This window comes from Hemitrygon akajei, chromosome 6 (assembly GCF_048418815.1).
Source record: "Hemitrygon akajei chromosome 6, sHemAka1.3, whole genome shotgun sequence".
NCBI classification, from domain to species: domain Eukaryota; kingdom Metazoa; phylum Chordata; class Chondrichthyes; order Myliobatiformes; family Dasyatidae; genus Hemitrygon; species Hemitrygon akajei.
This window is the reverse complement of record NC_133129.1, coordinates 111716341-111735840: the sequence shown is the minus strand read 5'-3', so window position 1 is coordinate 111735840 and position 19500 is coordinate 111716341. Positions and strand designations below refer to the sequence as shown.

General features: G+C 43.6%; 2 protein-coding genes across 2 annotated transcripts in view; both read left to right on the top strand.

The window, feature by feature from the left end:
• Positions 1 to 2833, top strand: part of LOC140729832 (myosin-binding protein C, cardiac-type-like) — a 22667-nt gene extending 19834 nt beyond the window's left edge. Inside the window, exon 9 of the mRNA XM_073050044.1 lies at positions 2704 to 2833. Within this exon, the coding sequence (XP_072906145.1) occupies positions 2704 to 2833 (130 nt within the window). The remainder of the gene's footprint in view (positions 1 to 2703) is intronic.
• A 25-nt stretch (positions 2834 to 2858) lies between these two features.
• Positions 2859 to 19500, top strand: part of LOC140729384 (very long-chain specific acyl-CoA dehydrogenase, mitochondrial-like) — a 66086-nt gene continuing 49444 nt past the window's right edge. Inside the window, exons 1-4 of the mRNA XM_073049061.1 lie at positions 2859 to 2963; positions 5577 to 5674; positions 8109 to 8181; positions 16253 to 16325. Coding sequence (XP_072905162.1) covers positions 2883 to 2963; positions 5577 to 5674; positions 8109 to 8181; positions 16253 to 16325 — 325 coding nt within the window. The 5' untranslated portion in view covers positions 2859 to 2882. The remainder of the gene's footprint in view (positions 2964 to 5576; positions 5675 to 8108; positions 8182 to 16252; positions 16326 to 19500) is intronic.

Below are 19500 nucleotides of genomic sequence, written 5' to 3'. Positions count from 1 at the left end.
CTAGCCTGTCCAATCCCTTTAGAATTTTATACGTTTCAATAAGATCCCCCCCCTCAATCTTCTAAACTCCAGCAAGTATAAGCCCAGTCGATCCAGTCTTTCTTCAAGTGAAAGTCCTGCCGACCCAGGAATCAATCTGGTGAACCTTCTTTGTACTCCCTCCATGGCAAGAGTGTCTTTCCTCAGATTAGGGGACCAAAACTGCACGCAATACTCTAGGTGTGGTCTCACCAAGACCTTGTACAACTGCAGTAGAACCTCCCAGCTCCTGTACTCGAATCCTCTTGCTATGAATGCCAACATACCATTTGCCTTTTTCACTGTCTGCTGTACCTGCATGCCCACACTTTCAATGACTGGTTTACAATGACACCCAGGTCTCGTTTCACGTCCCCTTTTCCTAATTGGCCACCATTCTGATAATAATCTGTTTTCCTGTTCTTGCCACCAAAGTAGATTACCTCACATTTATCCACATTAAATTGCATCTGCCATGAATTTGCCCACTCACCTAACTTATCCAAGTCACCCTGCATCCTCTTAGCATCCTCCTCACAGCTAACACTGCCGCCCAGCTTGGTGTCATCCGCAAACTTGGAGATGCTGCATTTAATTCCCTCGTCTAAATCATTAGTATATATTGCAAACAACTGAGGTCCCAGCACTGAGCCTTGCGGTACCCCACTAGTCACTGCCTGCCTTTCTGAAAAGGTCCCGTTTATTCCCACTCTTTGCTTCCTGTCTGCCAACCAATTCTCTATCCATATCAATACCATACCCCCAATACCATGTGCTTTAAATTTGCACACTAATCTCCTGTGTGGGACCTTGTCAAAAGCCTTTTGAAAATCCAAATATATCACATGCACTAGAACTCCCCTAACCACTCTACTAGTTACATTCTCAAAGAATTCTATAAGATTCGTCAGACATGATTTTCCTTTCACAAATCCATGCTGACTTTGACCGATGATTTCACCGCTTTCCAAATGTGCTGTTATCACATCTTTGATAACTGACTATAGCATTTTCCCCACCATCGATGTCAGGCTAACCGGTCTGTAATTCCCTGGTTTTTCTCTCCCTCCTTATTTAAAAAGTGGGGTTACATTAGCCACCCTACAATCCTCAGGAACTATCATTCATTCTAAAAGCCAGTGAGTACTCTACCTACAAGACTCATCACCTTGACAGTGTGGCACCATCCTGACACATCGCAGATCAAGAAGGTGAAGGTATCATCAAGGATGCTCTCAGCCATCTGCTTTTCTCCCCAGTAGAAGATACAGGAGCTCAAAGACACACGAGGGGTGATTGATAAGTTCATGGCCTAATGTAGAAGGAGATGAGTTATTAACTTCAAACTTTCTGCATAATCACTCAAAGAGTTGACCTGCATGTGCGTGTAACGAGAGCTGTATAACTCATCTCCTTCTACCTTAGGCCACGAACTTATCAATCACACCTGCTGTGGACACTTTCTGGAGGTCCAAGATTCGTATGCTCCACGACCGCTGGACTGTGTGTAAGTGTAGGAGGGGGCTGTGTTGAAAAAATAACTGCTAGGTTTTCTAAAATTGACTCCTACCTTAGGCTACAAACTTTTCAATCACCCCTCGTACTCAAGAACAGTTTCTTCCCAACTGCTATCAGACTTGAAGAGAGGGGAGAGGAGGAAAAGCGAGGAAGAGGAAAAGAGAAAAAGAACAACTTCGTCACATACATTTAAAAATACAGTGTAATGTGTCATTTGCATCAACGACCAACATCATCCCAGGATTTGCTGGGGACAACTTACAAGTGCTGCCATGCTTCCAACCTCAACATGGCATGGTTACAACTGACTAACCCTAACTCCTCACGTCTTTGGAATGTGGGAGGAAACAGGAGCACCCAGTGGAAACTCGCGTGGTCACAGGGAGGATATGCAAACTCTTTACAGATAGCACCAGCAATTGAACTCTGATCACTGGCACTGTAAAGCATTATGCCAACTGCTACACCACCATACTGCCTGTACCTGTCACCTCTTTCACATCCCCTTCCCAAACTCAAATCCTTAATTCTACCTCTTCTGTTGTCACTTTAGCATTTCTTTTTGCACGACTTCAGTTTACACGACTATTCTTTGCACCACCTCAATTTACACGACTGCACTACCTCAGTTTATACGACCGTGCACTCCCTCTGTTTACACAACTATTCTTTGCATTACCTCAACTTACACAATTATTCTTTGCACAACCTCAGTTTCCATTGCCTATTCTTTGCAGCAGTCCATTGATTATTTGCATCAGTCTCTTTACTGTTAGCATATGTGAGCTTCATGCGAGTAAGAAATTTCATTGTGGCAGATTAGCATAACACTTTGCAGCTCCAGCATTCAGGTTTCACTGTCTGTAAGGAATTTGTATGCCCACCCTGTGACTGCATGGGTTTCCTCTGGATGCTTTAGCTTCCTACCACATCCCAAAGACATATGGGTTCGGGTGAGTAAGTTGTGGATGTGGTATGTTGGCAGTGGAAGCATGGTGACAATTGCAGGCTGCTAAGCTCATCCTCAGACTCTAGTCATTGACACAAATGATGCATTTCACTGTATGGTTTCACGTTTAGACGTACACGTGAACATCTTTAACCTCAATCTTACCACTGTAAAATCTGCTTAAGCATCATAAATAACTCAAAGGTCTTTCACATTAGTTTGAGCATGTACCAGAAACCAGTGGATGGAGGGACACAGGGATCCCTGTGGGCAGTGGTCCACAGAGTTAACATCGGGGAGACTGCAGGGGAATTTGAAGGTGAGCTTTATGATTGCATGATGCAGTGATTTAGAAATCTATCCTAACTTCTTTCAGGATGCTGGGGTCGAGCGAGTAATGAGAGATCTCCGAATCTTCCGTATTTTTGAGGGGACAAATGACATTCTTCGCCTCTTTGTTGCGCTGAATGGTATTCAGGTAGGTACTGGTTAAACTGGAGAGTGGGACCAAGAGTCTTCCTACCTGCTGGCACTGGGAAACCCTAGGGAGCATAGTAGCTTTGTCTTGTCTACTTTAATTGCTATTGGTGCTTAGATCCCGAATGTTCCATCGACACATGGCTGTGGTAGGGTTGCTGCAGTTTTACCATAAGACTAAAAGAAATAGGAGCAAATTAGGCCAATCAGCCTGTCAAGTCTGCTCCACCATTCAAACATAGCTGATTTATTTTCCCTCTGCCGCCTTCCCGTAACCTTTGACTCTCTTACTAATCAGGAACCTATCAACCTCCACTTTAAATGTACCTAATAACTTGGCCTCCACAGCCACCGTGGCAATGAACTCCACAGATTCACCACCTCTAGATAAAGAAATTCCTCCTCATCTGTATTCTAAAGGAACATCCATGTATTCTGAGGCTGGGTCCTCTAGGTACCAAAATCCTTTTAATCAATTGTACCTTCCTGAAGCATTGTTCACTTACCCCTCACAACTGGATTTGGTTACTTTGGTAAAACTTTGAGTGATATGTCTGTCCTCATCCTCTTTATTTGTGATGAGTAACCAGCTGGAACTAGAACCCATGCATTGACTTTGCAACTACAATGGTTTAGTATGTGTGTAATTTCAGAGGTGGAAGGTCAAGAGATTTAAACCTGGAGTAACCCACATAAAATGCTGGAGGAACTCAGAGGTCAGTCAGTATCTGTGGAAAGGAGAAGAAAGAGTACAAGCTAGCCTATCCTTTCTACTCTTCCCCCTACTCCCACCTTATTTTATAGCTTCTGTCCCCTTCCTTGTCTGTCCTGATAAAGAGTCTTGGCCTGAAATGTCAACTGTTTATTCTCTTTCATAGATACTGCCTGACCTGTTGTGTTCCTCTCCCAGTTCGTATGTTGTTCTGGACTTCCAGCATTGGCAGAATCTCTTGTATTTAGAAGTTAAAACCTGTCCAGGAACAAAATCTGGGAGGGATGGGCCAGAGTGAATTAGCGTTAACTGTTTCCAGAGTAGGAAGGTGGGTACCCAGAGGACTTGAAATTAAGGGGGTCAGCAAAAGAACCAGAGGGGAGAGGAGGGGAAGCTTTCTCCGCGGCAAGGTGTTGTGGTTGGGGACATGCTACCTGGGAGCGGATTCAACAAGGAATTCCAGAAGGGAATTGGTGGGGAAACACTGGAAAGGGAAACGTGATCAAAAGTTCGATCACAGAGCTAAAATTGGCTTGATGGACAGAATGGATATCATTCAGTCGAGGGAGATGTGGCCCAACAGATGGAGGAGCGGAAACAGTGTGGAGGACATTCGCTGACATACAGAGCTGAGGACTGAATGTGATATACACTGTAGTTGAAAGGCCTAGTTAGGATCAAGGAATTGTTAGCACCATTCAGTCCCTCAATGCCAGAGTGATGAGCTAGAGGGAGATACAGGGGATGTATGATCTTCGAATTCTCTCATGAGACAACCATCTTTGTTGGGGCACAGGTGATTCATGGGTGTTTGCATATAAGCCTCTCAGTACTGGGGATGACCAGCAACGGGCAGGAAACAAGGCAGTGAGCTATGGCCCGGTATAGACTTCTGCTAGCTGCTCCTCCCAGGCAACAAATGACTCCCAGGTCCCCAGTGAGTTCACCTCTTAGACCATCGTCAAGGAGCTGAGTGAAGTAAGATGCCCTGGTCACCAAGTAACGAAGGCCCCAGTACATGGAGGGGCAATCAGTGAAAAGCTTGGTCCAAAATATCGACTGTTTATTTCCCTCCTTAGATGCCTCCTGACTTTCTGAATTCCCCTCTCAGTTTGTGTGTGTTGTTTTGGATTTTCAGCATCTGCTGAAATTCAGTCCACTCATTTGAATGGCAAAGGGCTTTTGGAATTTTCCTACCTGAATTCTCCTGACCTTTGGCACTCGAGAGCTTTCAAGTGTGTATCAGGCTCTCCACTCCTTACCCATCCAGTCACTGAGGCAGCGAAATGGTCCAGCAAGTTGAAGCTTCCACCCTACTCCAGCAACCAGAGTCGATCCTGACCTTCAGTGCTGTCTCTGTGAAGGCTGCACATTAGAATTAGGAGGATCTCAGAGTAGGTTAAAAGTTCGCCACATCATGGGCCGAAGGGCCTGTGGTGTGCTGTATTGTTCTGTGTTCTCTGGTCTCCCTGTGACCACGTGGGTTTACCAGTTTCCTCTCCCAAAGGTGTTAACTACCGACTGTAAATGACCCTAGGTGGTAGGAGAGTCAGGTGGAATTGATGGGGCTGTGAGAGAGAGAATAGGTTACAGAGAAAAACTGGAGGAATGGGACTGATGGGATTGCTCTAAGAGCTGGCGTAGGTTCAGTGGTTCAAGTGGCCTCCTATGTTGTAAACCAAAATCACTAGTCACAGCTACCAGTCTTTACCACACCCGACTCTGGAAAACCCATGGTTTTCACCTTACCTTGTCTTTCATACGTCTCCCAGTGACTACCCTGTCTCTGCCTCCTGTTCTGATGTACCCTCACCATCTGCTGGACCAGCTATGCCCACAGGGTTTGTAGGGAAGGTGCTTGCTCAGAGAAAGGGCTAATGGTCTCCCTACTGGTGCACACAGAATGCTGGAAACTACCTGAAGGGGCTGCAGCAGGCACTGAAGAATCCTGTGGGGAACGCCACCCTGCTGATGAGCGAAATCAGCAAGCGGGCACGAAGGTGAGTAACCTTGCAGCACCAGCATTTGGTGATCGGTTTTCAATTTCTGCTGCTGTCTGTAAGGAGTTTGTTCTCTCTGTGACCATGTTGGTTTCTTCCCACAGTCCAAATTCATTAGGGTTAGTAAGTTGTGGGCATGCTATGTTGGTGTGGCAACACTTGCGGGCTGCCCCCAGTAGACATTTAGACTGTGTTGGTCATTGACACAAATAATGCATCTCACTGTGTTTTGCTGTACATGTCACAAATAAAGGTTATCTATATAAAGCTGATCAACCTGTCATATTGTGAAAATCTATGAACATTCAAAACGAATGCAGATACTAGAGATCTGAAAATAAAACAAACTTTGGAAAATTAGTGATTGGACAGCATCTGTGGAAAGAGAAGCAGAAGTTGAAGCTCCTGACAGAACTGAGTTCATGTTGTTGTTGTTAATGCAGCAGTAGTAGTAGCTTCAGCAGCGGCAGCAGTATCAGTAGTAGCAGTAGCAACAGTAGTAGTATCAGTAGTAATAGCAGTAGTAGCAATGGTAGTATCAGCAGTAGTAGCAACGGTAGTAGTATCAGTAGTAGTAGCAGTAGTAGCAATGGTAGTATCAGTACTATTAGTAGTAGCAACGGTAGTAGTATCAGTAGTAGTAGCAGTAGTAGCAATGGTAGTATCAGCAGTAGTAGTAGTAGCAACGGTAGTAGTATCAGTAGTAATAGCCGTAGTAGCAATGGTAGTATCAGTAGTAGTAGTAGCAGTAGTAGCAATGGTAGTATCAGCAGTAGTAGTAGCAGTAGTAGCAATGGTAATATCAGCAGTAGTAGTAGTAGCAACAGTAGTAGTATCAGTAGTAGTAGCAGTAGTAGCAATAGTAGTATCAGTAGTAGTAGTAGCAGTAGTAGCAATGGTAGTATCAGCAGTAGTAGTAGTAGCAACGGTAGTAGTATCAGTAGTAATAGCCATAGTAGCAATAGTAGTATCAGTAGTAGTAGTAGCAGTAGTAGCAATGGTAGTATCAGCAGTAGTAGTAGCAGTAGTAGCAACGGTAGTAGTATCAGTAGTAATAGCAGTCGTAGCAATGGTAATATCAGCAGTAGTAGTAGTATCAGTAGTAGTAGTAGTAGCAATAGTAGTATCAGTAGTAGTAGTAGCAGTAGTAGCAATGATAGTATCAGCAGTAGTAGTAGTAGTAGTAGCAACGGTAGTAGTATCAGTAGTAATAGCAGTAGTAGCAATGGTAGTATCAGCAGTAGTAGTAGCAGTAGTAGCAACGGTAGTAGTATCAGTAGTAGTAGCAGTAGTAGCAATGGTAGTATCAGCAGTAGTACCAGTAGCAACGGTAGTAGTAGCAGTAGCAGCAGCCTCTCCCTCCCCAAGGTCCCATGGGGATCGGTGCCCTCATTTCAAAGGTGATTCTTTGAGCCAGGGGCATGAAGAGGTCAATACTCCCCAATGCCATTAGGCTTTACAATTCTACCGCCAGGACTTAAGAACTTTTTAAAAGCTATTATTAATGCTTTTTGAGATAGTGATTTAGATGCATATCATATTCTTTACTGAGTTAAGTATTGTATGTAATTAGTTTTGCTACAACAAGTGTATGGGACATTGGAAAAAAGTTGAATTTCCCCATGGGGATGAATAAAGTATCTATCTATCTATCTATCTATCTATCTATTTCTGGTTTGACTTCGGTGCCCTTTCATGCCCTTTCTTGTATAAGATGTTGGTGAGGCCAAATTTGAAGTATGGTGTGTAATTCTAGTCACCTATCCACAGGAAAAAATCAATAAATCAAAAGAGTACAGGGAAAATGTGCAGGGATGTTGAATGGGCTCTGGGGACCTGAGTAATACAGAAAGGCTGAATAGGTTAGGGCTTTATTCCCTAGAGCGTAGGGGAATGGTGGAAGATTTGATAGAGGTATAAAAAAATTCTCAGGGTTAGATAGGGTAAATGCATCAGGCTTTGTCCACTGAGGATGGGTGACACAAGAGCTAAAGGTTAAAGGTGAAAGAAAAAAATATTTAAGAAGTTCCCCTGCAGGGGAACTTGTACACTCAGAGGGATGTGAGAGTGTTAAACAAGCTGCCAGCTGAAATGGTTGACGTGGCTTTGATTTCTACATTGAAGAGAAATCAATATGTATATAGATGGGAGGATTATGGCGGGCAGATCAATGGAACTAGCAGAATAACCTTGCACAGACTAGGTGGGCTGAAGGGCCTGTTTCAATGCTGTAGTGCTCTATGACTGTTAAGCAGACAATAATTTCAGCTCCTGAGAAAAGCTGGAGTAAGTCAAAATATCGTGCAAGGCTGGTGCAGAAGTGACTCAGTAACTGAGTTGACATTGGTTCTTTGAGGCAGGTATGAATATAAGATCATCACAGTTCTCACACATTACCCTTTATAAACCATTCTTCCTTTGTCTGTCTTCGTAGGAAAGTCGGACTGAGCACCGGCATCAACCTGAATAATGTTGTACATCCTGAGTTACAGGAGAGTGGTGATCTGGTGAGTATGTGGCTATCAGTGCAATGTTGCAAGCAGTCTAACAGAATGATCTGTCTCGGGATGGCACATAAAGTGTTTCACTGCATCTCGGTAAAATAATTACTGCATACTGAGATCAGCTGCCCCACCTCCCCATCAGAATGGCTCAGTCACACTGACCCCAGACCAATAATGGCCTGCCTTCAATGGTTTCATTTAGTATCAGACAATGTATACAATATACAACCTGAAATTCTTACTCTCCATAGATGTCCACAAAACATTAGAGAAACTCCAAAGCATGAATTACAGAGGAAATGTAGGAAACCCCAAATACCCTCCCTCCTCCCTCCCGAGCACAAGCAAAAGCATTAACTCACCCCCTCCTCTCTCCCCATTTATTCCAGCATAAATAAAGCTCCAGCACCCCTAACACCCACCACACAACAGCAAAGCTCCCAAAGAGAGACCATGATTTACAGTCCATCAAAACCCACTGTTCACCAACTGTTCAGCGAGGGAGAGGGAGGAGCAGCTCACTGTTTCGATGTTACAGTCTGCAGCGCCACTTTTATTTCAAGTTCCCCAACTTGAGAATCAACAGCAAAGTCTCAAAGAGTCAAGGGAGAGAGCAATTGACCAAGTGCATTTGCTGTCTCGATGTTCTGATCTCTTGCAACTCTTCAGCTGGCAACACTGGCAACGAATTGAGCTCACAAGGCCTGTGCACATCTTCCAGGGCACTCCTGGACATATTGAAAATGGCCTTCCAAAGGGTTTCAGCCCATAATGTCGACTGTACTTATTTTTCCCAGAGATGCTGCCTGACCTGCTGAGTTCCTCCAGTATTTTGTTTGCAATGCTCAGATTTTCTCTTGTTTGTGCATTAATGAAAATATGTTTTTCCGTTGCCCTTGACCTCGGGGTTGTCCCGTCACGCCCCACTCAAGGGAATGACATGGTCAGGTGTTACTGCTGCAGTGAAAGGTGACCAAGAAGGGCAGGAATAAGCAGCAGGCTAGAGGAGCCCAGTGATCTGCTACTCTGAATTGTGCCTGAGTCACAGCTGCCATTCTATTGAGTCTATGAACAGCAGTGAGTCTGCAATGTGGTGTCCTGCTCTGGGGAAGTAGACTGACAGGATTGTTGGTGATGGGGCACTGGGGAGGACTCCACATCTCTCTTCAGAATCTTGCATACTAACATTTACATTCATCAAAAAGAGCAGAATAGACCATGGTTTAATACCAAAAGCACAAGAGTTTCTGCAGATACTGTAAATCTTGGGCACTAAACAGTGAAAGGGAATTAACAGTCAACATTTTGGCTCAAGAATCTTCATCAAGACACCTGATTAAGGGCCTCAGAATGAATCCTGATGAAAGATCTTGGCTTGAATCATCAACTGTATATTCCCCTCCATTGGTGCTACTTGACCTGCTGAGTTTATCCAGCATTCTCTGTGTGTGTTGGGTTTCAAGTCCTTTTTTAATGGGGGAGTGGAAGGGTGGAGAAGCGGTCAGCGATTCTGTCTGTAATGAGTTTGTATGTTCTTTCCATCACCGCGCGGCTTCCCTCGGTGCTTCCTCCCACATCTCAGAGACAGATCAGGTTAATTGGTCACATGGATGTGATTGGGCGTAGCAGGCTCATTGGGCCGGAAGGGCCCTGTTACCCTGCTATGGAGAATATTTCCTATAGTGGGGTAGTCTGGGACCAGAGGGCACTGCCTCAGAATACACAGAAGTCCTTTTCGAAGTGGTAGAGATTGTGGAGGCATTAGAAACAATCTTTCAAAAATGATTAGATTCTGGCAATGTGCAAGAGGACTGGAAATTTACAGATTTCACGCCATTCTTTAAGAAAGGAGGGAGGCAGCAGAAAGGATAGTTAAGCCTGACCTCAGTGGTTGGTAAGATGTTGCAGTCAGTTTGTTAAAGATGAGGTTATGGTGACACCGGACAAGATAGGGCAAAGTCAACATGGTTTCCTTAAGGGAAAATCTTGCCTGACAAATCTGTTGGAATTCTTTAAGGAGGTTACATGTAGGATAGTTAAAAGGGTTGTAGTGGATGTTGTATATTTGGAGGTTTCAGGAGGCTTTTGACAAGTTGCTGTACATGGACTGCTTATCAAGTTACGAGCCCATGGTATTACAGGAAAGTTACTGACATGGTTAGAGCATTGGCTGTTCGGTAGAAGGCAGTGAGTGGGAATAAAAAGATCCTTTTCTGGTTGGCTGCACAAGGGTCGGTGTTGGGACCACTTCTTTTTATGTGATTAAATAGATGTCTTTGTTGCCAAATTTGCAGGTGATACGAAGATTGGTGGAGGGGCAGGTAGTGTTGAGGAAACCAAAAGGCTGCAAAAGGACTTAGACAGATTTGGAGAATGGGCAAGAAAGTAACAAATGAAATACAGTGTTGGAAATGCATGGTCATGCACTTTGGTAGTAGAAATAAATGTGTGGACTATTTTCTAAATGGGGAGAAAATCCAAAAATCTGAGATGCAAAGGGATTTAGGAGTCCTTGTGCAGAACACCTAAAGGTTAATTTGCAGGTTGAGTCAATGGTGAGGAAAGCAAATGCCATGTTAGCATTCATTTCAAGAGGTCTGGAATACAAGAGCAGGGATGTGATGTTGAGGCTTTATAAGACACTGGTGAGGCTTCACCTTGAGTATTTTGGACAGATTTGGGCTCCTCATCTTGAGAAAAAATGTGCTGTCATTGGAGAGGGTTGAGAGGAGGTTCACAAGGATGATTCCAGGAATGAAAGGTTTATCATATGAGGAACATGTAATAGCTCTGGGTCTGTACTCACTGGAATTTAGAAGAATGAGGGGATCACAATGAAACCCTTTGAATGTTGAAAGGCCTAGACAGACTAGATGTGGAAAGGATGTTTCCCATGGTGGGGGAGTCTAGGACAAGAGGGCACAGCCTCAGGATAGAGGGTGTCCATTTAAAACAGACATGTGGAGAAATTTCTATTGCCAGAGGATGGTGAGTTTGTGGAATTTGTTACCACAGGCAGCTGTGGAAGTCAGGTTGTTTGGTGTATTTAAGGCAGAGCTTAATAGGTTCTTGATTAGACACGGCAGCAAAGGTTACAGGGAGAAGGCCGTAGAGTGGGGCTGAGGAGGGTATAATGGATAAGCCATGATTGAATGGTGAAGCAGACTCGATGGGCCATGTGGCCTGTTTCTGCTTGTATGTTTTATGGTCTCATGGTCTAAAAAAGGGTCTAATGCTTTCTTTAGCCAGAGGGTGGTGAATCATTGCCACAGTCAACTGTGGAGACCAAGCTGTTGGATTAATTTAAGGCAGAAGTTGATAGATTCTTGATTAGTAAGAGTGTCAAAGGTTATGGGGAGGAGGCAGGAGAAGTGGTTGAGAGGGAAAATAAATCAGCCATTTTGGAATGCCAGAGACGATGCATTGAATGACTGAATTCTGCTCATTTGTCTTGGCTGCTACATCACTTGCTCGGCACTGCCCCTTGCACAATGCAACACCCAGCGTTAATACCTTCAAGATCGTACTGTTCCAACAACTGTTCATTGTACTCCTCTGCTGTCCCACTGAAGAGGCGGGTTCCCTTCTATACTGACCCACTGACAAAGTTGACTTGTGATAGAGGCTCAGGTCATTTGGACTAAACACATCCAGTCACTCGACCGCAAGAAAATACTGTCACCAAGCCACAGCTGAGTCAGTTTCTTAATTCTTAATATTGGTAAAGTGGTTCCTTAAATGTAAAATCAGACTTTATCCAGACTTGAAATGAGTAGTAAGTTCTTAAATTAACACCCTACTATTTCCACTGTAGAACAAAAACTCCCCAGAGAACCATACATGCCTGGCTAAAGCTGCATTAATCTGTCCCCTTCTGATTAATTTTGGACCGTAGAAAGAAAACTCCCCAGAGAACCATGCTTGGCCAGAGCCACATGGATCTGTCCCCTTCTGATTGATTTCGCACTGAGTCACTGTTGATCTGTAACCGCCTCCCTCTCTCTCTTCAGTCCATTTCATCTCTTGGCTTCTTGCCAGTCATCTAAACCTGCTGACTCAGCCTAACTTGTTAAGTTACCCTTGTGTAAATTTAGCAGCCCAGTTTTGACTAAATTAGTACAGTTACCTGTGTCAAGGACTGAAACAGCTCCCTCCCTTCCCCCCCACTGGATAAATGCCTGAGTTGATGCAGTCTTTCATTGATTTTATTATTGTTATTCTATTATGGATTTATTGAGTATGCCTGAAAAAACATGAGTCTTAGGATTGTATATGGTGACACATACATACTTCGATAGTAAATTTGCCTTGAACTTTGTAGACATGGTCAAGGGCCTGAGCTGATATTCAGAACAAACATCATAATGTGGGTGAAATGTGATGTAGGTGACTTTGATTGTGGAATGATTTGATTGTTGGTGCCCGATGGGATTTTTTGAGTATATCAGAAACTGCTGATTCTCTAACATTTTTGCGCACAACAGTCTCAAGAGTTTACGGAGAATGGTGTGGATAAACATAAAATCTTCTAGCGAGCAGCAGTTCTGAGGGTGAAATGTCCTTGTAATGAGAGAGGTCAGAGAAGAATGGCCAGACTGGTTCAAGCTGAACGGAAGGCAACAATAAGTCAAATAACCATGCGTTACACTAATGTTGTGTAGAAGAGCATCTCTGAATGCATGACACCGTCTGTCTAACGCATGACACCGTCTGTCTGAGATCAAGCCCTTCATTCCATTAGATCAGGTAAGAGCTGGTGCCATCTAGTCTGTGGGCTGCTCAGCTCAAAATCACAGTACATCAAAACATACAGTGAAGGTGTCTGCATTAACAACCAACACAGCCTAAGGATATGCTGGAGTACTTAACGCCTGCTAAATTGTACTCCTCCCCCACCTTCTGCTATTGGCTATCTCACCATTTTCTTTCCAATCCTGATGGAGGTTCTCAACCTAAAACATCAACTATTTATTCCCTTCCATAGACGTTGCCTGACCAGCTGAGTTCCTCCAACACTTTGTGTGTTACCCCTTCACCTCAGATCCTTTCACTAACTTCCCAAATGTTGTTCTCTGACTAATATTTGTCCTTTTCAATTCCTCACTTTCACCAAATCCTTGGATCTCTGGTAGCCCTGGTAGGTTGTTTTACCCTATGCCCACAAAGGAGTAGTTTAAATTTTCCTGTCATCTGCACGTACCCCATTCATAATTTCACCCATCACTGTCCGTAAGGAACTCACACTTGTCCTCGCTTTGCTTTCCTTTTATGTACCTGGGAAAGCTCTTACAGTCTATTTATTTATTATTATTATTATTATTATTCTATCTATTTCTCATCTGCCCACACTTATTCACTTTTTGTTTCTGATTAACTTCTTGGTGAGTCCTCACATGCTCCCTGTTCTCAGTCCCTTTGCTGTTTAAGACAACTTTATAAGCCCCCTGACATTAACACTATCTTTAACTTCTCAAATCAACCATGGATGGACCACATTTCCTGATTCAGATGCAGATTTATTTATCATTGAAACATACACAGAAAGGCATCGTTTGTGTTAACAGCTAACACATAAGACCATAAGACAACAGGAGCAGAATTGGGATACTCTGCCATTCCATCTTGGCCGAATTTATGACCCCCTCATCCCCATTTTCCTGCCTTCTCCCTGTAACCGTTGACTAATCAAGAACCTATCAAACTCCATTTTAAATATAACTAATAACTTAGCCTCCAGAGTCATCTGCGGAAATGAATTCCATAGATTCACCACCCTCTGACTAAAGAAATTCCTCCTCATCCCTGTTCTTAAAGGGCTGGTGAAGTTCTAGATTACACCCGCAAGTGTCGCTATCAAAGCATGCCCATAATACTTGGCTGAACAACACAGAACACAACAAGCAATAAATGAACAACAGTGAAACAAGCCCCTCTTTGGGTTTAAAGCTGAAGTATGCATATCAGGGAAGTGAGGACAATGAAGAACCTGCACACGAGGTCTGGGTCAGCTCAGCCATGATTATGATGGACAACGAAGCAGGCTTGAAGGACCAAGCGGCCTGCTACAGCCTTCGCTTTTGTCCCTGGGACCCAGCTCACCCCTTCACAATGGTGAGAAAGCTCAAAAACTGACAATGGCTTACACTTCCAACTCCACGCCGATGTATTCACCTCCACTACCACAAAGAGCAGATGAAGTGTCCATTCGTTGTACTGCTACCTGCAGAAGCTCATTCTGTGTAATCTTGTCTCCATCGTTTGCCACATTGTAGCATTAATTAATCAGAATCAGGTTTAATATCACTGGCGTACGTCATGAAAGTTGTTAACATTACGGCAGCAATACAATGAAATACATGATAAATAAATATAGAGGAAAAAACAATCACGTTAAGTATATATGTGTCTGTTAAGTAGTTAATTTAAGGTAAGTAGTGCAAAAAAACAAAAATAGAAAGTGGTGAGGTGATGTTCATGGGTTCAGTGTCCATTTAGGAATTGGATGGCAGAGAGGAAGAAGCTGTTCCTGAATCGCTGAGTGTGCGACTTCAGGCTTCAAAACTAAAAGCCTGCAGGTGCTGAAATTCTGAAATAACAACAAAGCATGTTGGAAGCACACAGCAGGTCAGGCAGTATCTGTGGAGGGAGAAGCAAATTTAACATTTCAAGTGGAGATCATTGATCGGTTTTGGGAGAAACACTACCAATTGGGCTAAGATGAAAAGTGGGCAGGGGAGGGATGGAGAGAAGAAAGGGAATACAGGTAGTCCCCGAGTTATGAGCATCCGACTTACGGACAACTCATACTTACGAACCAAGGAAGGAGAATGCCATCCACCATTTTAAGTCAGATTGCGACGCTGTCTGCCATTTTAAGTCGTTGCCGTTGACACTGTTGAGTGTTTAACTTTGTATTTGGCTTAAATTTTTCTTAGTAAGATTCACCCTGACCCCGCCCCCCCACCCCGTTCCAGTCGGCTGGTGGCACAGTGAGATCAGCGCCGGGCTGGAGAATGGAGGTTCCTGACTTCGATCCAGTGATAGACCGCTCCTGAGCGTGCCAGGTTGTTGTCGATCCAGTGACTCCCGTACCATCCGTGTTGGGTTGATGTTGAGCTCGCAACTCAACCTCGTTAAAAAAACACTGCCACCTCCAGTTTAAGTTCCCACGAGGAATATTGTGGAGGATCAAATACCCAAACCCAGCACAACCCCCACTTTTCCCATTTAGCCTGTCTCAGTGTGGCGGTCCTTAGGATCCAGCGGACCTTGGGAGCCGGCAGAGGTCGGGCCCTGCCACCCGCAGTATTTCTGTTCCATTGATGGGAAGCGATCGCGATTGAAAATAAAGTGCAAGTAATAAAGCGTTTGAAAGAGGTGAAACGCCATCAGAAATTGGAAAAGAGTTAGGCTGCAGTTGGTCAACAATCAGAACAATTTTAAAGGATAAAGGATAAAGTGAGAATAATGGAGCATGTGAAAGGCCCTCCTCCAATGAAAGCTACAATTATTACTAAGCAACGCAGTGGTTTAATTATTGGAATACATACGTTTCTTAAGTGTTTTATATACATAGAAAGGTAAAATATATACTAAGACGAACGTTTGACTAACTGACACTAAATAATACCGGATGTACTTGTTCTGACTTACATATAAATCCGACTTAAAGACGGACTCAGGAACGGAACTCGTACGTAACCCGGGGACTGCCTGTATTTGTCTCTCGCACACAGGCTCTCTCTCTCTCTCTATCTCTCTCTCTCACTCACTCACTCTACAGGACTAGCCTCCAGCTTTATCAGCCCTTGATGTAAACATCAGCTGTAATTTCTCCCACCTGTTAAATCTGCTGGGTTTTTGTCCCTGTAAGGGATATATTTTCTCTGGAAATTTCATAGCTCATTTGGATTTTTATAACTAGCCTAAGGGATTAAAGGAGAGAGAAAAACTGGATTGTTGACTTGAAGTGTTGATGGGCTCCCTCCCTTCCTTCCACACCCAATCTTGGTTAACGAGATGGATGTTACAAAAAGTTCTCTTTAGGGTGACATATTCTGTGTTTACATTACAGCTGGTGAAAGCAATCGAAAGGTTTGGTGGCTGCACAGAAGATTTGCTGTTGAAATACGGGAAGAAAATTGTAGGTGAGTGTATGCATCACCTTCATGTGTGAGCGGGAGAGAGGAAAGGATTAATCTTGTGGCCTGTTGCCTCTGTAATTCTATTTTGGGATCACAGCCTTGGAATTGCTGTTCAGAGAGGAGTTGAAACTTTGAGAATTCCTGGAATTCTCTACCCTGGAGGATTATGGAAGTGGAATCATTGGGGGGGTGCGGGAATGCAGGGGAGAGTGGGGTTTAAAGATGAAGTATGCATATCAGGGAAGTGAGGACAATGAAGAACCTGCACACGAGGTCTGGGTCAGCTCAGCCATGATTATGATGGACAATGTAGCAGGCTTAAAAACATAGAAACATAGAAAATAGGTGCAGGAGTAGGCCATTCGGCCCTTCGAGCCTGCACCGCCATTCAGTATGATCATGGCTGATCATCCAACTCAAAACCCTGTACCTGCTTTCTCTCCATACCCCCTGATCCCTTTAGCCACAAGGGCCATATCTAACTTCCTCTTAAATATAGCCAATGAATCAGCCTCAGCTGTTTCCTGTGGCAGAGAATTCCACAGATTCACCACTCTCTGTGTGAAGAAGTTTTTCCTCATCTCGGTCCTAAAAGGCTTCCTTTTTATCCTTAAGCTGTGACCCCTCGTTTTGGACTTCCCCAACATTGGAAACAATCTTCCTGCATCTAGCCTGTCCAATCCCTTTAGAATTTTATACGTTTCAATAAGATCCCCCCTCAATCTTCTAAATTCTAGTGAGTATAAGCCTAGTCGATCCAGTCTTTCTTCATATGAAAGTCCTGCCATCCCAGGAATCAATCTGGTGAACCTTCTCTGTACTCCCTCTATGGCAAGAATGTCTTTCCTCAGATTAAGGGACCAAAACTGCACACAATACTCTAGGTGCGGTCTCACCAAGGCCTTGTACAACTGCAGTAGAACCTCCCTGCTCCCGTACTCAAATCCTTTTGCTATGAATGCCAACATACCATTTGCCTTTTTCACCACCTGCTGTACCTGCATGCCCACCTTCAATGACTGGTGTACAATGACACCCAGGTCTCGTTGCACCTCCCCTTTTCCTAATCGGCCACCATTCAGATAATAATCTGTTTTCCTGTTCTTGCAACCAAAGTGGATAACCTCACATTTATCCACATTAAATTGCATCTGCCATGAATTTGCCCACTCACCTAACCTATCCAAGTCACCCTGCATCCTCTTAGCATCCTCCTTACAGCTAACACCGCCGGCCAGCTTCGTGTCATCTGCAAATTTGGAGATGCTGCATTTAATCCCCTCGTCTAAATCACTAATATATATTGTAAACAACTGGGGCCCCAGCACTGAGCCTTGCAGTACCCCACTAGTCACTGCCTGCCATTCTGAAAAGGTCCTGTTTACTCCCACTCTTTGCTTCCTGTCTGCCAACCAATTCTCTATCCACATCAATACCATACCCCCAATACCATGTGCTTTAAGTTTGCACACTAATCTCCTGTGTGGGACCTTGTCAAAAGCCTTTTGAAAATCTGAATATACCACATCCAATCTACTAGTTACATCTTCAAAAAATTCTATAAGATTCGTCAGACATGATTTTCCTTTCACAAATCCATGCTGACTTTGTCCGATGATTTCACCTCTTTCCAAATGTGCTGTTATCGCATCTTTGGTAACCGACTCTAGCATTTTCCCCACCACTGATGTCAGACTCACCGGTCTATAATTCCCCGGTTTTTCTCTCCCTCATTTTTTAAAAAGTGGGCAAAGTGCTGGAGAGTTTAACATCGGTAGCTGAGCGAAGGGCGCTGAGTAGGCTACGGTCAATTATGGAAAACTCTGAACATCCTCTACATAGCACCATCCAGAGACAGAGAAGCAGTTTCAGCGACAGGTTACTATCGATGCAATGCTCCTCAGACAGGATGAAGAGGTCAATACTCCCCAATGCCATTAGGCTTTACAATTCAACCGCCAGGACTTAAGAACTTTTTAAAGGCTATTATTAATGCTTTTTGAGATAGTGATTTAGATGCATATCATATTTTTTACTGAGTTAAGTATTGTATGTAATTAGTTTTGCTACAACAAGTGTATGAGACATTGGAAAAAAAGTTGAATTTCCCCATGGGGATGAATAAAGTATCTATCTATCTATCTATCTACATTAGCCACCTCCAATCCTCAGGAACTAATCCAGAATCTAAGGAGTTTTGAAAAATTATCACTAATGCATCCACTATTTCTTGGGCTATTTCCTTAAGCACTCTGGGATGCAGACCATCTGGCCCTGGGGATTTATCTGCCTTTAATCCCTTCAATTTACCTAACACCACTTCCCTACTAACATGTATTTCCCTCAGTTTCTCCATCTCACTAGACCCTCGGTCCCTTACTATTTCCGGAAGATTATTTATGTCCTCCTTAGTGAAGACAGAACCATATAACAATCACAACACGGACAGCACTACAGAACCAAAGTAGTTATTCAATTGGTCTGCCATGTCTTTGTTCCCTATGATCAATTCACCTGTTTCTGACTGTAAGGGACCTACATTTGTCTTGACCAATCTTTTTCTTTTCACATATCTATAAAAGCTTTTACAGTCAGTTTTTATGTTCCCTGCCAGCTTTCTCTCATAATCTTTTTTCCCTTTCCTAATTAAGCCCTTTGTCCTCCTCTGCTGCACTCTGAATTTCTCCCACTCCTCAGGTGTGCCGCTTTTTTTCGCTAATTTATATGTTTCTTCTTTGGACTTGATAGTATCCCTAATTTCCCTTGTCAGCCACGGGTGCACTACCTTCCCTGGTTTATTCTTTTGCCAAACTGGGATGAACAATTGTTGTAGTTCATCCATGCGATCTTTAAATGCTTGCCATTGCATATCCACCGTCAACCCTTGAAGTATCATTTGCCAGTCTATCTTAGCTAATTCACGTCTCATACCTTCAAAGTTACCCTTCTTTAAGTTCAGAACCTTTGTTTCTGAATTAACTATGTCACTCTCCATCTTAATGAAGAATTCCACCATATTATGGTCACTCTTACCCAAGGGGCCTCACACGACAAGATTGCTAACTAACCCTTCCTCATTGCTCAGTAACCAATCTAGAATGGCCTGCTCTCTAGTTGGTTCCTCGACATGTTGGTTCAGAAAACCATCCCGCATACATTCCAAGAAATCCTCTTCCTC